This window comes from Motacilla alba, chromosome 5 (assembly GCF_015832195.1).
Source record: "Motacilla alba alba isolate MOTALB_02 chromosome 5, Motacilla_alba_V1.0_pri, whole genome shotgun sequence".
In the NCBI taxonomy this organism is placed as follows: Eukaryota; Metazoa; Chordata; class Aves; order Passeriformes; family Motacillidae; genus Motacilla; species Motacilla alba.
In genome coordinates this window covers 46,432,762-46,450,156 of record NC_052020.1, presented here as the reverse complement: position 1 = coordinate 46,450,156, position 17,395 = coordinate 46,432,762, and the positions used below count along the sequence as shown (strand labels likewise).

The 17,395-nt window shown below is 44.2% G+C and overlaps 1 protein-coding gene across 1 annotated transcript in view; it reads right to left on the bottom strand.

Moving 5' to 3' along the window:
• Positions 1-5,713: 5,713 nt before the first annotated feature.
• The window catches only part of LOC119701960 (ras and Rab interactor 3-like), a 158,215-nt gene continuing 146,533 nt past the window's right edge, over positions 5,714-17,395 (bottom strand). The window contains exons 26-28 of the mRNA XM_038139281.1: positions 12,898-13,029; positions 9,634-9,797; positions 5,714-7,715 (exon numbers count right to left, since the gene is read on the bottom strand). Coding sequence (XP_037995209.1) covers positions 7,407-7,715; positions 9,634-9,797; positions 12,898-13,029 — 605 coding nt within the window. The 3' untranslated portion in view covers positions 5,714-7,406. The remainder of the gene's footprint in view (positions 7,716-9,633; positions 9,798-12,897; positions 13,030-17,395) is intronic.

Below are 17,395 nucleotides of genomic sequence, written 5' to 3'. Positions count from 1 at the left end.
CAAGCAAACCAACAAAACCTGAAGCAAACCCCAAAACTCCAGCCTAAAAGCAGCAACAAAGCATGTAAAGCCCCAGATCACACTTGAAGGTTCCACTCCTTAGAGGTGACTCAGCAAAGGACAAGTATGGCAAAATTAGAGGTTGTGAGATGATCCACAAAAGTTTCAGGTGGTCCATGGCTTTTTACATGTGGAGACAGGATACAGAAATATTTCAGAGTTATTTTCAGTGTGTTAAAATATGCAAAATACCTCATCTCCATTTGAAAAGAATGAAGTCTGACAAAAACTGAAGAGAGAGTTCTGGGTGGCTCCACACAGAGGAAAAGGGGTAGTAGAGGTGTAACTGCTAGTTTTCTATAAAGAAGAGCTAGGTAAAGCCAAGAGGAAAACGAATAGCTTCATGAACACTGTCTGCAGAGAGAGAGAGATTGAGCCCAGATCAGAGTTAGTGTCAGGATGAATGGAAAAGGTAAAACCCTGTGGAATTAGGCTTTACTGAATCAATAGATGAAAGTTTGCACCTTGGGAGTTGTTGAAAGTTCAGATATGTGTTGCTTTTGAGTTGCTTCTTGTTTCTTCTCAGCTGTAAAGCTGGTGGTTTTTTAGCAGAAATCTAAAAGTAAGAGTATGAAATTCATGTGTTGCAGTTGTTCCCCTGTTGCAGGAGGAAGGGCTGGCCCCACAGACAGCTCTTAGTCATTCTGGCTGCTATCATGAAAGAAAGCACACCAAGATCTCCCAAACACCTGGAAAGAAATTACTCTTCAAAGCCCTGTTTGAATACATACATTCAGTCTGCTGTTTCACTCACCTCTGCTTTTAGAATTGTTCTCTGCCCTAGAAATCCAGGCTCCTTCTCCAGCACTTAGCATCACCAATTCATAGGTTTAACATTTTTTGCACCTTTTATATATGCCCATCTTTCTGCTGAAGGATTCAGAAGAGGCTTTTGTTTTTCTGGCTTTTCACATCTAGAATGCAGAGGTTAAAAAAGAGGCCTCCATGTTCCTCGTAGATGGTGTCACTTTATGACCGAGTGTCTCCAGCCATAGTACATATACCTCAGAAAGTAATTATCAGATGAGAAATCAGCTGCTAACACGTTTTTATTTTCCCACATCACTGACACCCTGGTGGCACTTGTTATCATCATGTGACCTGACCCTCCTTGTATCTCTGAGGATGCAAAGGCAGAATGTGAGAGTGGGATTTTGTTTTCTTTTCCTCTTGCAAGTGATTTCCATAGCTGCGTCATCCTAAATGCCATACCCCCTTCCCTCAGGTATGTGGCAAACTGAAAGACAGACACTGAAGATGTCACTGCACCCACTGTCTGAGATGGAGCAGGTTCTCATGCATGCTCTGAATTTTCAGTTCACATCCAGAAACCCATTTTGTTGTCAGTGAGTCAGGGCACAGCCCCACAGAAAAAAAAAACCAATAACCTTCACTGCGCTGATCAGTAAATTTGTTTTGAGGCCTCCAAATGACATCACACAGATTTAGTACCTGCATGGCAGGCTGTTTATTTTGTGATGGTAATAGAATCTAATGAGAAAATAATTTTAGGATTGTGCAAGGTCAGTCTTACACCAGAGTATCCTGTGGTGAGTTGGGCAAGTACAGACACCCTCGCTCTTCCTGCAGGCATGCAGTTGCTCAGCCTATCATTCCTAGAATGTTGGGATGCTGGAATGCAAAATATGAAAAACTGTCAGGCTTCTAGCAAATTGTCACCAGCAGGCAAAACGGCAAAGTTGAGGCTGTGTTATGTACAAAAACAGCAGAAGAGTTGTGTATATCCGTAGCCCCAGAGAAGAGTGTCATGCACTGCAGCCAAGGTTTCCTCTCCTCCTCCTCCTCCTCCTCCTTGCTAAGAATGGAGTCCAAGACCCTTTTCTGACCATGTGCCAAATCTGCTGTGTTTCTACCCAACACCCTGCTGCACAGGAGTTCACTGCCTTTCCTTGAAGAGGACCTGGAGGGCAGGTCCATGATCAGCCTCCACAGTACACTGTGTGCTGGCTACTTCTGTGCAATGCAAACTTAGATGGACACAGCTTTGTTCAGAGCACCAGTAACCACCCTCCCTTCTTTACCAGCAATAAAGCAGAATGCAGTTCACCTCAGTTGGAGATAATGCACTTCTTTATATTCCAGTAAGCTGTATTGTTATCGCTCTCTTCAAACTAAGCTGCATCTTGTCTCATCAGGACAGTTTAAAGTAAGTGCTGATCACCCGTGGCCATCTCAGGGCAGGAGGCTGAAGGCCTCTCATTCTCGTGCTCAGCCTCTGTCTGTGGGAACAGGGGTGGAGAGGCAGCAGAGGAAAAGGAAACTTAAGCTGAAGTGCAGACTTAAAGCAACATTTTGCGCCAAGAGCTCAGGAAATTCCGAGTCAAAAGCTGTTTGCTTCCTAGGGGCACAATACCCCAAAAGATGTGGAAGACAACAAAAGTCCTACAATTCTGTAAGCCTTACACCACAGGCAGAGCTGGCCAGTAACCCACACCCACAGCACCCATCCAAGGAGGGATGCTGGTGGGACAGGCAGAGCCTGCACAGCAACTGGATAGGAGAAAAACATTTGTCACAGTGCAAGGGGTTAAAATGCAGGACTAGGGCCCCAGGAAGGCTGCATTACCCTGGAGACCGCAGCACTGAAAGGATAAGGCTCTGAACAACCTTGGGAGACAGCCCCATTTGAACAGGGATAGGACTGGTGACCTCCAGGGGTCCCTGCCAGCCTCAATCACTCTACAAGCCCATAGTAAAAAGCCAGTCTCGTGCCAGGTTTCAAAGTACATTTGGTGACTGGAGCATGAAGAGGCCCAAAAGCTCTTGAATTCAGCATGGAAACTGCCTTTGATCTCAATGGCTTTTATTTTAGGATAAACTTGACCTGCCAGTGTCATTATTTCAGTGAACTATTGACAAATTGTGTCAGTGGGTGCAAACTGGCCCTAAATCAGCTCTGTGCATGCAGTGGCCACACTGGCTAGTTGTTTCTGTGCAGAAGTTGCTGGGCTCAGCAGGTCTCCCTGTTCTCTCTTTCACACTGGGATCCATTCCTTGTGAGTCAAATGAGTGATCATTGCACAATGTTTCTCTGCAAATGAGTGTTTGAAGAGGCCTTGGCTGGATTGCACAACCCTACTTGGTCAATACCTCCTGGAACACTCCTGTCTGCTGAGAGATCACATGAGGACTGGCACATGAGTAACAGCGTGACCATCTTGACTAACCAGGGGAGGCCACAGATCACCAGGCTGGGCTGCTTCCTCTTTGCCTGGGCTGCAGCATGAGGAAATCCCATGGAAAAGCCAATTAACAAAATCCCATGGAGCCTTTAAAAATGCCCATTTCATTCCCACACTTGACTTCTTTTTCTCGCACCATCCGAAATACCAGATGCCTGCCCAAAGCAGAGCAGGATCCTGGGCACCAAGGTCCAGAGGAAGGGACATGCTGAACTGCTCCAGCAACCTCCATGCTGGAGAATCAGTGCTTTGCCAGGGTCACCAAAAAAACAGCATGTTTGTTCCAGGTCTGTGTCACCCTGGAGCCTGAGTGCCACCACTGAGCTGTGAGCTTGGAGAGGCAGCATGCTTCTCTGTCATCCAAATACCATCATATGGGTCATCACCTGCCATCACACATCCCACCCTGCTTTCAGCCAACAACAGGCAAAACTTCAGCACCTCACCTGTCTGACTCAAGAGCCTGGTTTCCAGGGCAATTGTCTGGCTTCACGATTCACCCACACGTTTTACCATTTTCAAAAGACTTTCTATAACAGCTCTTCCTCCAACTCAGAGAATGTGCTCGAGAATTCCTACCATGAGACAATGCACATTTTCCTTAAAACTCCTTTCCACAAGAAGTCACTAAATTTCACTAAAGCTTAGTAGTCACTATATTTCCCATTTTCCTTTTTTCCTTTTTCTTCAATTGCATTTCGTTTGATCCTATCTCCTTTCCAAAGTGTTTGCAAGTCTTTCTTTTCTGATTCGCAAGATTTCATTTCCCTTCCCGAAAGGAAATTTAATTTCCTTTCCCATTTCCTTTCAGGAAGGGAACAGAAAACTTGCTATTTCAATAGGGACCTATTTGGGCAATATTTGGTGCATGTCCCTGCACTTGAGGACATGCCATGGCTTTTGATGGCTTTGACTTTGGCCACGATTTTTTTTTTTTCTGTATCCATGCCATGTCTCTGATATCTTGCCCTCAGAGTTCCTCCTTGATTTTTTCTCCTGGTTTTGCAACATCTTTGAGGTTAGTTTTGGCATGTTTTGGTCCTTTGCACTGCACCTCGTTTCCTCCCAGAGCATTTTCTGGTAGTCACTAGATGTCCCAACTTTCTCGGTTTTTTGGCTTTTTTTCAGTTGCTTTTCATTTGATCCTATGTCCATTCCAGAGTGTTTGTAAGGCTTTCTTTTGTGGTTCGCAAGATTCCGTTTCCCTTCCTGAAAGGAAATTTCATTTCATCCAAAATACCATCATATGGGTCATCTCCCAGCTTATGGTCCCGAAGAAGGGAGTGCTGTGGTCACACCACCCTTGTACTTCAGAGATGTGTGTTGTACTCAATGTTGCTGGTGGTTTATATGATGGGACCAAACAAGCCAGTTGCCCACAGCCTCTGAGTACACTGCTCTGCACTGAGCCCTAGCACAGGGATTTCCTTCCAGGCAGCTCAGAGCCAGGTACAGTAATTTGCATTACTATCAATAATCCCTGGGTTTGAGAGAGCCATGGCAGCTCTTGCAAATCAAATCAGAGCTTTGCAGTTGTTATGCCAGAGGAAAACGTTGCATGTCAATTTGAGAAAAGCCCACATAAATTCAAAGGTTCAAGGCATTCCTTGCATTTCAAAAACTGGAATCTGCAGGTCTGATTTTGTGTCTAGACATTAGTAAATTTTGGTCTGAGCTCATTCAGATTGCAGTGATTTAGCACTCTTTCCACATGCTCCACTGACCAGCTCTATCCCGTACTTCTCCCTAGCCTCAAGGTCCAGCTGGTGATTCAGATGTCCCAGGACACTGAGGTGCTGGAGTGCTTCATTTCATCAATCAGTTACTTGACCCTGGTGTGTGTAAAGTCCAGTTGCTCTGCAGAAATATCCAGCACATCAGTCCCAGCTTCTTTCCTACCATGTTTCTATTTTAACCTCTTACCCATCAGATTACTTTTAGGTAATTGAGTCATCGACTGTGAATGTTATAATATAATGATAATCTGATCAGGCCAAGGATCAGGGGAGCATCAGGGGAGGCCGCAATCCTCCCCTGGACATCCAGCATATTCCTGGCAATGGGGACAGGCTGGGGGACAGGCTGAGAGCAGGGGAGCTGGAGACCACTTCTACTGCAGCATCACTGGGGCAGGGGTTGACAGCCCTGGAAGGCTGAAGTGGGGTCCTGGACCATGGGCAGGGTGGGGAGGCACTGGGGAGGCACTGGAGAACAGCCACACCTGTGTGAGTGCCCTCAGAGCCCTGAGAACAGCATTGCCTTCCAGATAGGTACTAGAAAACTTGTATCTCAGGTTTAGCCCCAGCATCCCAAGCGCCACCCTGAGAGCAGCCCAGGCTCCCAGCAGGAGCACACAGCTCTGCAGGAGGGTGATGGCAGCATGAGGGAGGGCTTCAGCTCCGGCATCCTGCAGACCTGCTGCCCAGAGGCAAGGCAGAGGTGCCAACAGCTGCACACAGCAGAAATAACCAGGACTTTGGAGTCAGCTGCGCTGTCACGCACTGCAAGCTCTGCACATGATATCCTCAAAACCAAGATTGCTGTTATTCACTGTTCCTCATTCTTGGTAGTTGTCCCTTCCCAAGAAGATGTGCACATGCTGGCAGATGTACAGCAACGGTTTGTTATCTGTATGCAGATTTGGCTAGAGCTGGGGCACGTCGACATGGACATTTATTTCAAGCCCCAGAGACTGAGAGAGGGACCAGCTTTATGTAATACCCTTTTATCCTTGGAGCTTCAGGAATAAGGCAACTTGGCCCAAGGTGCCCTAAATCTCTTTTGAATGTTATTGGGAGGAAACAATAGCAAGTCTGAATAAAACACCTTTTTGTAATCAGAGCTTTGCTAGGCCTGATTCCAAGCTGGTGGAGCTGCAGTGGAGGTTAGTGGCTTCCTGCATGCAGACAACCCAGTATTTTGTGTTTGCAGTGGGAATCTTGCCTGTGTGAAGGCACACAGAAGATACGGACCTGTTTCACAACTAAGGCTCCTGTTTCCATTATTCAATCCTGAAAAATTGTTTTCAAATTCAAGGAAATGCATTTTTGCATTGATTCAATATATTCTGAGGGAATTTGTTTGTACAGGGAAATTTAAGTCCACAATGACTGAATGACTAAAAGCACACATAGAAAGGAGAATTAGAAAGTTCTGACTGCAATAGCCTGAATTTATTAAAGTAATAACCTGGTGGGAATTACAGCTAGGATAACACTTGTGAAAATGACAGCCATGTAAAAAGGGATTGGTATTTACTTCTAACTCCTTTTGACTTTCAAATTTTAATCTGGTTTGATACACTGGGCAAATTATTAGGATCTTTACAAAGGTTTATTTTAAAATAGTTGCACCATATCACACATTAAAATAAATATACAATTAACTAGACACTAAGAAACAACCAACGTGAATAAAACTGCTGTACATGTAAAACTGATGGTGAAGACTTTGAATCTTAAGGAAAAATACATTGATGAAAATGCCTATGCTACCTGATTTGAGTGACAGATAGAAGACAAAAAACATATTCTTAGTGAAAGTACAAGGTCATCTTGCACTGTTTGTAATTATGTGGATTTCAAAGGCAAAGACGTGTTGTTGACAGCGAGACAGAGATGGAGCTCTGCTACAGGTGGCAACCCTATGCCACTGAATACATCAGACAAGACCCAGTTTGTTCAAACTGGGTGAACAGATACCATAAAGCACAAACATAGTCTTACCTCCAAATAGATTGAGGCGTATGCAGGCCTTTCAGAGGCCTTGTGCACAGATGTGATTCACACCTGCCATCGTGTATTATAAAGTAAATATCCACCTTTTTGCAAGATCTCTGGATTTTCTCTACTGTTCATTTACATTCTGCAGTGTTGGCTGGTTGCAGCTGAAAGGTTCTGAGGCTTGATACTTCAAGTTTTCCGGAGGATGAATGCTCTCCTGAATGCTCCTTTTACTTCTGCAAATGACCTCTACTGAGAAATGCCGTGTGTTCAGACACCATCTACAATTAGTCCATCTGCCCTATGTTGAAGACCACACTCCAGAGAGCTTCCAAGGTCTGCAGATACCAGAGGATCTCACAAGGTAAACTATCCAGCTCTTCCAGGATGACAGCAAAGACAGAAAAAAGCAGCATGGCCCTTAGGAAAAGTCTGACTCTTTGACAATTGGAACGGGTGGGGTTTTATGGTCAATTGGTTTATAAATAAAATGGAAATCTTTCTTGGTTTCACTCTTCAGAAGTGAGGCTTTGATATGGTGTGGAAGGGCATCTTTGTCCAGCTGCAGCCACTGGTCATCAACGTAAACAAAGAGTCCGTAGTCCTTAGGATGGGACACTTCAAACTTCTCGGCACACTGCTGGCTCAGCTGCTCAGCTGTGGTATCGCGACGGGAAGCAAGTGTCCTTGACTGACCACTGATTTCCAGAAAGGAGATACAGATGAAATCCTGAAGAGAAACATGAGGAGAGACCCTGCAGTTAACACAGCAGCCTAGGACTGAAGGAGGAGGAATTCAGTCACAAAGCTCTAGCTGCCTAGAGCTCCCAAATATCCTCCAATCATTCTCCAATGTCCTAGTTATTCTCTCCTTTCTTCCCTGTGTCAGGCTCTGAATCAGCAAATACTTTATTAAGCACTTTACCAAATAATTAGCACCATAAAGATACTGAAGTTAAAGAACTTTTTTCTGATTTTACTGAATATCCTTAGAGAACAATCTGCAATGGTCCATTCTCCCGTCTTTTTACAGCTCCTGAAGAAAGGGTTTGCAAAGAAGTGACAGACAAGAAAAACAGACCAGAAATGTCAGAGATCTGGCCTGAAAACTCCCTGTTTCCCAGAAATGGGATGGGGCTAGCAGTGTAGTGGCCTTGCAATTTCACAGTCACCCAAACAGCATCTTGAAAGTGTGTCCTCTGAACTTCCTTTCATCAGTAAGGAAATAGCAGAAGTTATGCTGAGAAGGCTGACTTACTTGTATCCTGTTTAAGGCAGTAACAACTGTTGTGACAGCTTTCATCTTGCCAAACACATAAGGAACAGACTCTAGAGAGCTTTTGGTCACAGTGGAACCTGTGTGTTTAGTTTGCATCTGTGAACTCCAAAACAAATCCCATTTTGCTCAGAAAATAATGAGGTTGCCTGGCAGAAGGGGAGTTATCAAATGCATGAACTATGGGCTTCCAAACTACATCTAAGGAGTATCACTGCAGTGGATTGAGGCAGGCAGAAGGATGGACTGAGGCCTGCTGAACATATCAGCAAGTGGTTTAGCTCTGCCAGAACGGGCTTTCATGTCTCTGATACTACCCCTCATTCACAGGGGTGGAAAATGGCCCTTCAGCTGCTGGAGGTGGTGGGAATCTTCTGGGGAAATGTGTCATTTGCTTGCTCAGCTATTATGCTCCATGCCAGGTACTTCTGTGAGCTACTGTAGCTGCCAGAGCAGCACTCAGGGCTGGATGGATATTTGCTGTATCCCAAACACCATTCACGGTTTCTGAGATCATCGGGGACTGGTTGGACTGCAATATGGAAAGCCTGTTCAATTCCATGCTTTCATAAGGACTCCTCTCCCCCACAGGAGACTTTTCCCTGGCTTTCCCCTCGGCATGCACAGTTTTCAGTTCTGCACTGTGAAAGCACTACAGAACGTGAGACGCGGCCTTTGCTGCCTCCCTGTGGGTGATCATTTGATCACAGCACATGGGACTGGCGGGGTATCCTGCCTGCTTGGACCAGTCTCATCATGACTGGAGGCACAGAGCACTCATCTGTCCCAGGACCTTCTCCCACTGGTGCACGGGGAGATCTTTGCCAGGCCATGCACAGCATGGGCTTCAAAACTGACCTGACCTTGATGGGTTTTTCCTGCTGCCAGACAGGCTCTGGAAGATGCTTGACTGACTGGTTCTTGGGATGTCTCAGACCCCCCTACAGCTTTATGCCATCTAGAAGCAGCCCTGCATAGCCTGCTCACATCTCAGTTTAGCCCATGATTTCCCCAGGCATTAAGGACGACGATTAAGAGGGGCTTCTGAGCCCCCAGCACACCTCCCACATGCAAAGGCTCCTAGCACACCTCCTTTGAGAATGAACAAAAAAAAAAAATCACTCTGCAGTTATATTTAAAACTACAATATTATAAGGGTACTTCAAGATTTCAAAATTTATTTCATAGGTAGTATGTATTTCAAATGCGGTGTGTTTTTTAAGATCTGGAAACAGATGTACTCTTCTTTCTTAATAGTGTACTCTTCTTTCTTAATTTCAATTAATTTCATTTAAAAATAATTACCATATTAAAGATTTCTAAGTATGGAGAAAACATGCAGGCTTTTCCCCTAGGATATAATGCTGGCTACCTGCACTGACGAGCGGGAAGCCCGGGCCTTGTTCAGCGTCCTCCGTCGCTCCCAGCGGTGGATGGAGTCCTGCACCTCCACGCTCAGCTGCCGTGTCACAGTGATTTTGTCATAGTTCTTGATATGCTCCAGGACCCCATAGGTGGTGGTTAAATAATAGGAGCCTGCAAAAGGTGAAAGTCTTGTATGAACATCACACCTTCATGGGCCGTTCGGTCCCACCCTGCCTCGGTGCCCCCACGGGGCAGCTGTCTGAGCCTTGTGCTGCCGGTGCCTTGCTGCAGGGAGTGCAGGGGTCACTGCTGCTCACCGAGCGAAGGACACCCTGTGACCAGCGTCCTCCAGCCCCTCCTGCTCCACATCAGTGTTGCTTCCCAGACTGCTGCGGCTGTAGATGTCCAGGGAGAGAACACAGGCTCAAAAGGAAAGAGCTATGAAAACTGCTTTCACAAACAAGCCATAGCCACAGATGTTTATTCTTTGGGCCACAGCCATCTTTTTGTTGTGTTTGATAGGGCCCACGCAACAGGTCTGTAACTTGGGCTCCTGAGCAGTCCCCACAATGCAGGGAAATAGAAATAATAGTAGATTACTGCAGGAGAGGCACAAAGCCTGGATCCAGCCCCCCAGCTCCAGCTACACTACTCGCATGTTTGGATTTCAGGGCTCCTGTTGAGGGATGTCTCAGACCTGCAGGAACAAGTCATCCTCTGTTCCCTCCATTCTCTATTGACTACCCAGGCATCCCAGGCGTTCACCTGTAATTCCTGGACTGTTCGGGGCCGCGGGATAAATCTCGGTAACGCAGAGAAACAGGACAAAGTGGCAAAAGCCCCTTTTCCTCAGAACGCCGTGGCTGCAGTGGCGCTGCTCACAGCAGGAAATAAATGACCGACTGCAGCCACAGGGCGGCAGCTGGGCCCCGAGAAAAGCCGGCCGCAGCCACAGAGCAGCAGGTGAGCCCGGGCAAGGACAGAGCGCTGCTCGGCTCGCAGGGCAGCGCCGAGGCAGGGCTGCTGAAGGGCTGGTTCCCAGCTCCGCCCTCAGCTGGGAACGAGAGGCTCGGGCTCGGCCTGGGGCAGAGTCAGCCCGCGGAGCTGCCAGCAGCGGCGGGGCCATCCCCTGCTCCGGCCCCGGTGCCCGGCAGACGCAGCTGAGGGCTGTTCGGCGGAGTTTCACGCCAGCAGCAGGGCCCGTAGATGGCACTCGCACACAGCCCGTGCCTCCGCAGCCCGCTGGCTCCCCGGGCGCTGCTGGGCCCAGCCACCGCGGCTGGCTGCTCCAGGGAGGCAGAGACAGCGCCTGACTCAAGAGCAGCGTTTTTAGAGCACCATGAAAGTCTTCTGTAGGAGAGGAGAGACCAAGACACCGCCATTTGACTTCCTGTGCTCTGGTGGATCGATAAGGAGTGTCCTACAGTTTTGAAGGTTTTTGCCCAAAACACTAATTTTTCTTTAATGTCTCCCACAAAGAGGTGCTGAGAATAGACTAAGAAGTCTAAAAGTGCCACTTTTCTCCTCTTAAATATGGTTACTACCCTCTTTGTCTGTCATTCAGTATTTCTTGTCTTCTGGCTGAGTCAGAGGTAGCTGTGATGGGACTGGGAACAGGGTGTATCCCTTCCCTCAGAACCCTGGGAGGAAGAGCTCTGAGTCCCCCAAAACAGGACTTTGTCACAACTTTTTCAAGAATTAAATTTTTGCCCACTTTCAATTTCTTCATTTCCATCCAGTTGTTCCCTACAATCTGTCCTTGCCTTTGCTCCAGCATTCAGCATCACCATTGCTATTAAATGAATTCAAAGTGTATTTTTCATTTGGAGGCAAAATTGAAGTGATTTTGTATATTGATTTATTCAATTTCACAGTTTTTTCACTTTTGCTTTACTTCTTTCTCTTTAATTTCTGTACCTGAACACTTTTTGCTATTCAGCTTTGAAAGGTCTAACTCAAGTTAACTTTTGCCAGTTCTACACTTTACAATCTCAGAGCTATCTTCACTGAGATGTTCTTTTTTGACCCCTATTCCTCATATTTGCAGTAACTCCTACTGTCCTTTCTGATGTGATAATTCAGTCAGTTTGATTTGGAACTGTCTCACAAAATTTTTCCTTTTGACTGGAGCACACATTTCACAAAGTCTTTGCATCTTTGAGCTAAGAGAACTTCCAGCCAGCTTTGCTTTTGATATCCTGAGCTCCCCAGCCCAGATGACTTCAGTAACCAACCTGGTAGTGTGTCCCTTTGGAATGTAGAACCTGTGTGCAGAGTAGTCACCAAAAGCAGCTTGGTTATGTCCACAAAATGCTGTCCTTCAGCTAACATTTTTTTCTGCTAAGAATTCTTTTCAGCAGAAAAACTAGCCTGTGCAGAAACACCTCCCTAATGTACTGTATTGCTACTAATTATCCTATTAGTACTTACTTTTGTCCCACTCTGCACTGTGCTGGGATGACATGTTTAGTTTCAGACTTATATCCTCACTTAATATAAATAAAATTAGTCTGCCGTTGTTCATCCAGGACTCCTTTCTAGAACCAGTACTTACCAAAGTAAAGTCTAAAATAAACCCCATTTTATTGGTTTAATGACTACTTGGTGATAAATGATGTGTGTTCCTAATTCAGAGTGCGTAGCTGTCACGTGGGAAGCATGTGCTTTCCAAACTATATTTAAGAAACTAGACGCCTGCTGGGGTATTTATCTTTTTGATAACAGAGGTCTTTAGTCACTTCCAAACTCAATATTCCTCTCTAACCTAACTTTATTTTCTCTGTCTCGCTATGATGCTCAGTCAGACAACATGGTCAGAAGGTTCACTCAAATTTAGGAGTAGAGTGACCATGAGAATATAGCCCTCAGGCACACAAAGCTGTTTAAGAAATGTGCTCTTTTCTCACTGGAATAAATGAAACTATCTGCACATTTTTTTGCAGCAGCTGTTTAATTTTAGCAAAAACCTTCCATCTTTTCAGCCTTTGGGCCAAGTAACACAAGATGTCTCTGTTTAGGTTGCTAATCCAGCACCTCAGTTATCATTTATGATGAGTCCCTGCCTTTCTAGCTTGTGTCTTAAGGGACTGCACTGCCAAAAGGAGTTAAAGTGCTTGGCAATAATTTTTGAGATTCAGATTTGAAAAGATTGGCCAAAGTCTTATCCACAAAATCTAGCCAGAGCCCTGCTGCCCCACTTTCACAAACACTGAAGTGAGACAAATGATGATTTCCAAAGTGAATATCCCATGAGCAAACACTGTACTCTTACCTTCTCCTAGCTGCAGAGCAGGGTCCATGAGCTCCATCATATACTCCACATTCAGGAGGACTTCAGTCAAATTGCTGCGGGCCAACACATACATGAGCACAGGGAGGAAGTCATCTGCACCATAGGGCTTCCCTGAGCAAAGAGAAACACAGCATGGTCCCAATAACTCCAAAAAATCATGTTCCCACACAACAGTCTCAGATTCTCACACAGTGAGTCCTTTGCAGACTTCAGCTTATGTTACTTGAAGAGCTGCAGCTGAAAAGCACCAGCAAAAATGCTGAAACCAGAAATTTAGGTCACTTAAAAAGTAAGTAAACTTGCTTCGAGCCCAAAATAGGATCTTGAAAATTAACTGGAGAAATATAAATTCATTAATGACAAACAACTAGCAATTTTTGAAGAGTGAAAAGGCTTCCAGCTTGTCCCTCTGATTTGATACTGACATCAACACTGCAGTTCAGGTTGGCAATATTAGTAGGGAAGTTGTCTACATCCATTAGGGTATTTATTCTCTTAGACTTACTCTATGTGTGATACCAAAAACCAGAAAATAGAATTTGAGACAGTGGTTTTAGGACTGGGGACTTCCGTGTTTATATCCCTTCAGAAGGCAAAACATTACACTACACGATCCTAATTAAAACAGTCGCCCAAGAGGATCCAAGAGGAATCATCTTTCTAGCTATGCTGTCTAGCTAGGAAAACAGAAAGATTTTTAAATTGGACTTTAACCTAGTTTTTGAAACTGGTGTACAGCCGATGCTCAATATTTCTTGTGCTTAAAACATTCATATCAACTAAGTTAACAAAGTAATCTAATAGACAGTCTGTAAGAGCTCTTTGGGATCTCTAAGAAGAAAAAAAAAGCATGCTAAGTCGCAATTATAAATAATTACTACTTAGAATCCAAACTGAAGCTTCCTTGCATAAACCACAAAGCACACAAGGATAACTTTTTTTTCGTTTGAAAGATACTTTCACTTTCAACCAACATGTCATAAAGTCATCATGGAAAACCCACAACAGCAAGTTTTTTACCAGACCAACCTTCAGAGTTGACCACTCCTCTTAACCTACTCTGCTCTCATTCTGAATGTCTTTCCCCAGATTGTGGGGAGTTTTTTCTCACCTGTGCCCTTGGATATGTTGGTTTTATGGACTATGTGTGTCTCACTTGAGAACTGCTTGTGTCAGCTCAAGGAATAGAAGCTACCCTTGGTGTAGTTTTGGTGAAATTATGCTCTAGCCATTTTTGGCCCGTAGCACACATGCTCTTCCATGGTAGGGCATACATTCCTATTTCTGAAATGTTCCCACTGATTTATTTCAAATATTTGCCATGAGTCAGATTTCTTTTTTTGTCATTCATAGCTGACGCAGATTCTCCACTGGCAAAGAAAGATATTCTTCTGAAGCCTCAAATAAACATGAGCTTAGCCCTTGATTTTTTTTTTTTTTAAAGTGTGGCTTTGAAATAAACCCAGTAATACATCTAGTGAACAGAGAGTTGATCCATTTAAAACAAAGAGTTAGAGAATGAGAGATCATCAGGGCAGTAATTCAGTCTGTTTCTAACAGAGCCCACACACGCCACAACAGACTATTTATTTAATGAAAGCTGGATTAACGCTTTCAATTCTGATTGCTTTGTTATGGCTGCCTTTAGTTAAAAAACACAGCCTTAGGTCTTCAACGAAACTATAAATGGACTTCATTGTTCCATCAACATCTGTGTGGACATTTTTTTGTCTGTTATTCCCTTGGCTTATGTCTCTGTGAAAGCTTTAGCTCTGTGAAGGGTCTAATTCATTACTGTCATATACATTACCTTAATGCAAGCAGCTTAGTATTACAGCTGTTTAATATTTTCCAGGGGGGAAAAAAAGAAAAAAAAAGAAAAAGACAGAACTGAGACATGAAAATGTAACAGAAAATCTTCATGACAAAAAGCCCTATTCTCCTTTTGCTCCAAGTACACCAGAGGCCAACAGAGTTAGTTCTAATTCGGACTAGCATAAAGGAATATAAAATACCAAAGATTTGTTAGGCTCATTTTTCCCTTCATTAAAAACTACTTCTTCGTGATCTAATAGTTACAGATCAGTGGCATGGATAGAATGATTCTAGTTTCCTTAAGGCCAAGGAATTTCCAGTGCAACACCAATAGCAGAATTTCCCTACTACTACTCTTTCATGACTAATTCATGTCATATCTGAGAAAGGCATCAAATAAAGTTGCTGCTTCACAATATCAATTCCTATTCACTGGGAAAAAAAAAACAAAACAAACAAACCCTAGGTTGTTTGTTTGTTGCTTGCTTGGTTAGTTGGTTGGTTGCTCGGTTGCTGGCTTTTTACTTGTCACCAAAGCAGATCAGGAACAGAGAACAGACTGACCAACTAATGCAGAATGGAAACAGCAACTTGGAACTAAACAACTCCATGTCCCCATTCATCAACTTCTGGTGTCTACAGAAGTGAAAGTTAGAGGAAAATTCTCAACAATACCTGCAGAATCTCTCTGTTTCTTTTTTGTTTTCCGAGAAGTGGTTGTACATACAATCATGCATACAATTCTTTTTCATGCTGTTTATCTCATTTCTATAAGCTGATTTAGCTGCTCTGCCCTCCAGACCTTGCTATAAACTCTTCTCAACTTTAAGACTTCATAGAAATACTACTGGACTCCCAGCTATTTATATGCCTTAAATATGAAAATCTGATCTACAGATTAATAGTAAATGCTGAGCAGGGATGACTCAGGTCTGACTGAAATAATGGAAAGAACACATGTTCCATGTGCTGTATGCTCACAACCTGTGTAAATTACTAGACATCACGTTAATCCACCTGTGGCTATATGTCATCCAATTTTAAATACCCATGCCCGTAGCAAAAGCTGAAGTCAGCAGGAGCAGAATGTGTCAACAAGGAAAAAGCAAAAATAATCACCAATGATCTAGCTCTGACTCCACTTTGTGGTTTTTTGTGTTGCCACAAACCTCCAGTGTGGCCAAGGACAGGCCAGGGACAATATATTGCACCTTGTAGGCATCTCAGTAGCATCTCTCCACTGACTGCTCATGGAGCCCTGGAGAAGTGTCTGAGAAGGCAGGAGTCTGAGTCTCCCCTGTTCTCCTGGCCCTTCCAGGTACAGGGACTAGCTTTGACATGTACAGCCATCAGTCCAAGCATGGCCCTGAGGTGCTCCGTATCTCAGTCCATCCATGGGGAAAATAGGTGCTGTCAGCAACTCAAATATGCCCAGAAACAGGAGTCTACAAAGATAGATGAAACAATGCCTATGAACCAAGATACCTGAGAGGTTGTTTCAGCATTGTATAACCCCCATGGTTCCTGTGCCACCAACCAGTGTCCATCTGGGAGCTGCAGCAGAGGTATTCTCTGCAGGCTGCTGCCTCCTCAGCTCTACTTTCAAGCTGGGCCTGAGCCAAAATCCTAGACCTGTATGGTTTGCTTCATCTGTGGTCTCTCACAGAGGGGAATTTTTGCAGCTGACAGAGTTAAATCTTGCTCTGACCCTGCCACTGCTCTCAGTGACAGTGAGACTGAGCTTGCCTGTTCAAGGTGGTGGTGTCCTACTCCAGATACGACTTGCTTGCTTTATTTCCCCTTCTTCCCTGCAGGGTCAGGAAACATTTATTTCATAAATATCTCTAAGAAGCTTAAAATAAGCCTTCTCTACTGCCACAAACTCATCCTATTATGTTCATAGCAAAGCAAATACAACGTCAGCTCCTGGCTGGGATGCAGCACTTGAATAGATGAGTATTAATTAAATACATGATTTAAAGCAACTGGAATTCTGCCCAAGCCTCCATAAAGAAATTAAAGCCTATTTTAACACATTCATGCATTTCTTTTCTCTCTGTGTATATTCTGAAAACCAGTAGATAAGGGTGATGCCCTGCACCTTGCTCTAATATTTTACAAACACTAGCTTGATGTCTAGAAGCAGATCTCCACAAAATATGAATTTTAGCCTCAGTTTGAAGCTGGGAAACCTGAGGTGCAGGAAGGCTAACTGACTTCAAGATCATAAGAAAAGATTGTGACTTTCCTTTCACACGCTAGCATTTGCTGTCTCTTGTCCATCCTATACTACTTTCACCAAGGTTTAATTTGTGATATAGTGAATTAAGTGAGTTAATAGATGCAGACAGCATGAATTCACTTCAAAAATGTATGGTTTAGAGATCAGAGGAATTCGGTTCCCATGAAAAATTTGAACCGGCTCTTTGATTCAAATGTAGAAATTTTGCTAGATGGCAGAAACCCCCAAATCTCTAGTCCATCAGTCTTTGTTAAAAGTAACTTAAATACTAATATCCTCTTCCAAAAGATATCAAAGTAAACCTGTTATCTATAGCTTTATTTTCCTTCTCAGAAGTGAGCTATGATAATAAGCAGTGCAATGGGATTGCTCTGACAGCTTTAGGAGCTTCCAGCATGGGCTCTTCACTGGCTGCTGATT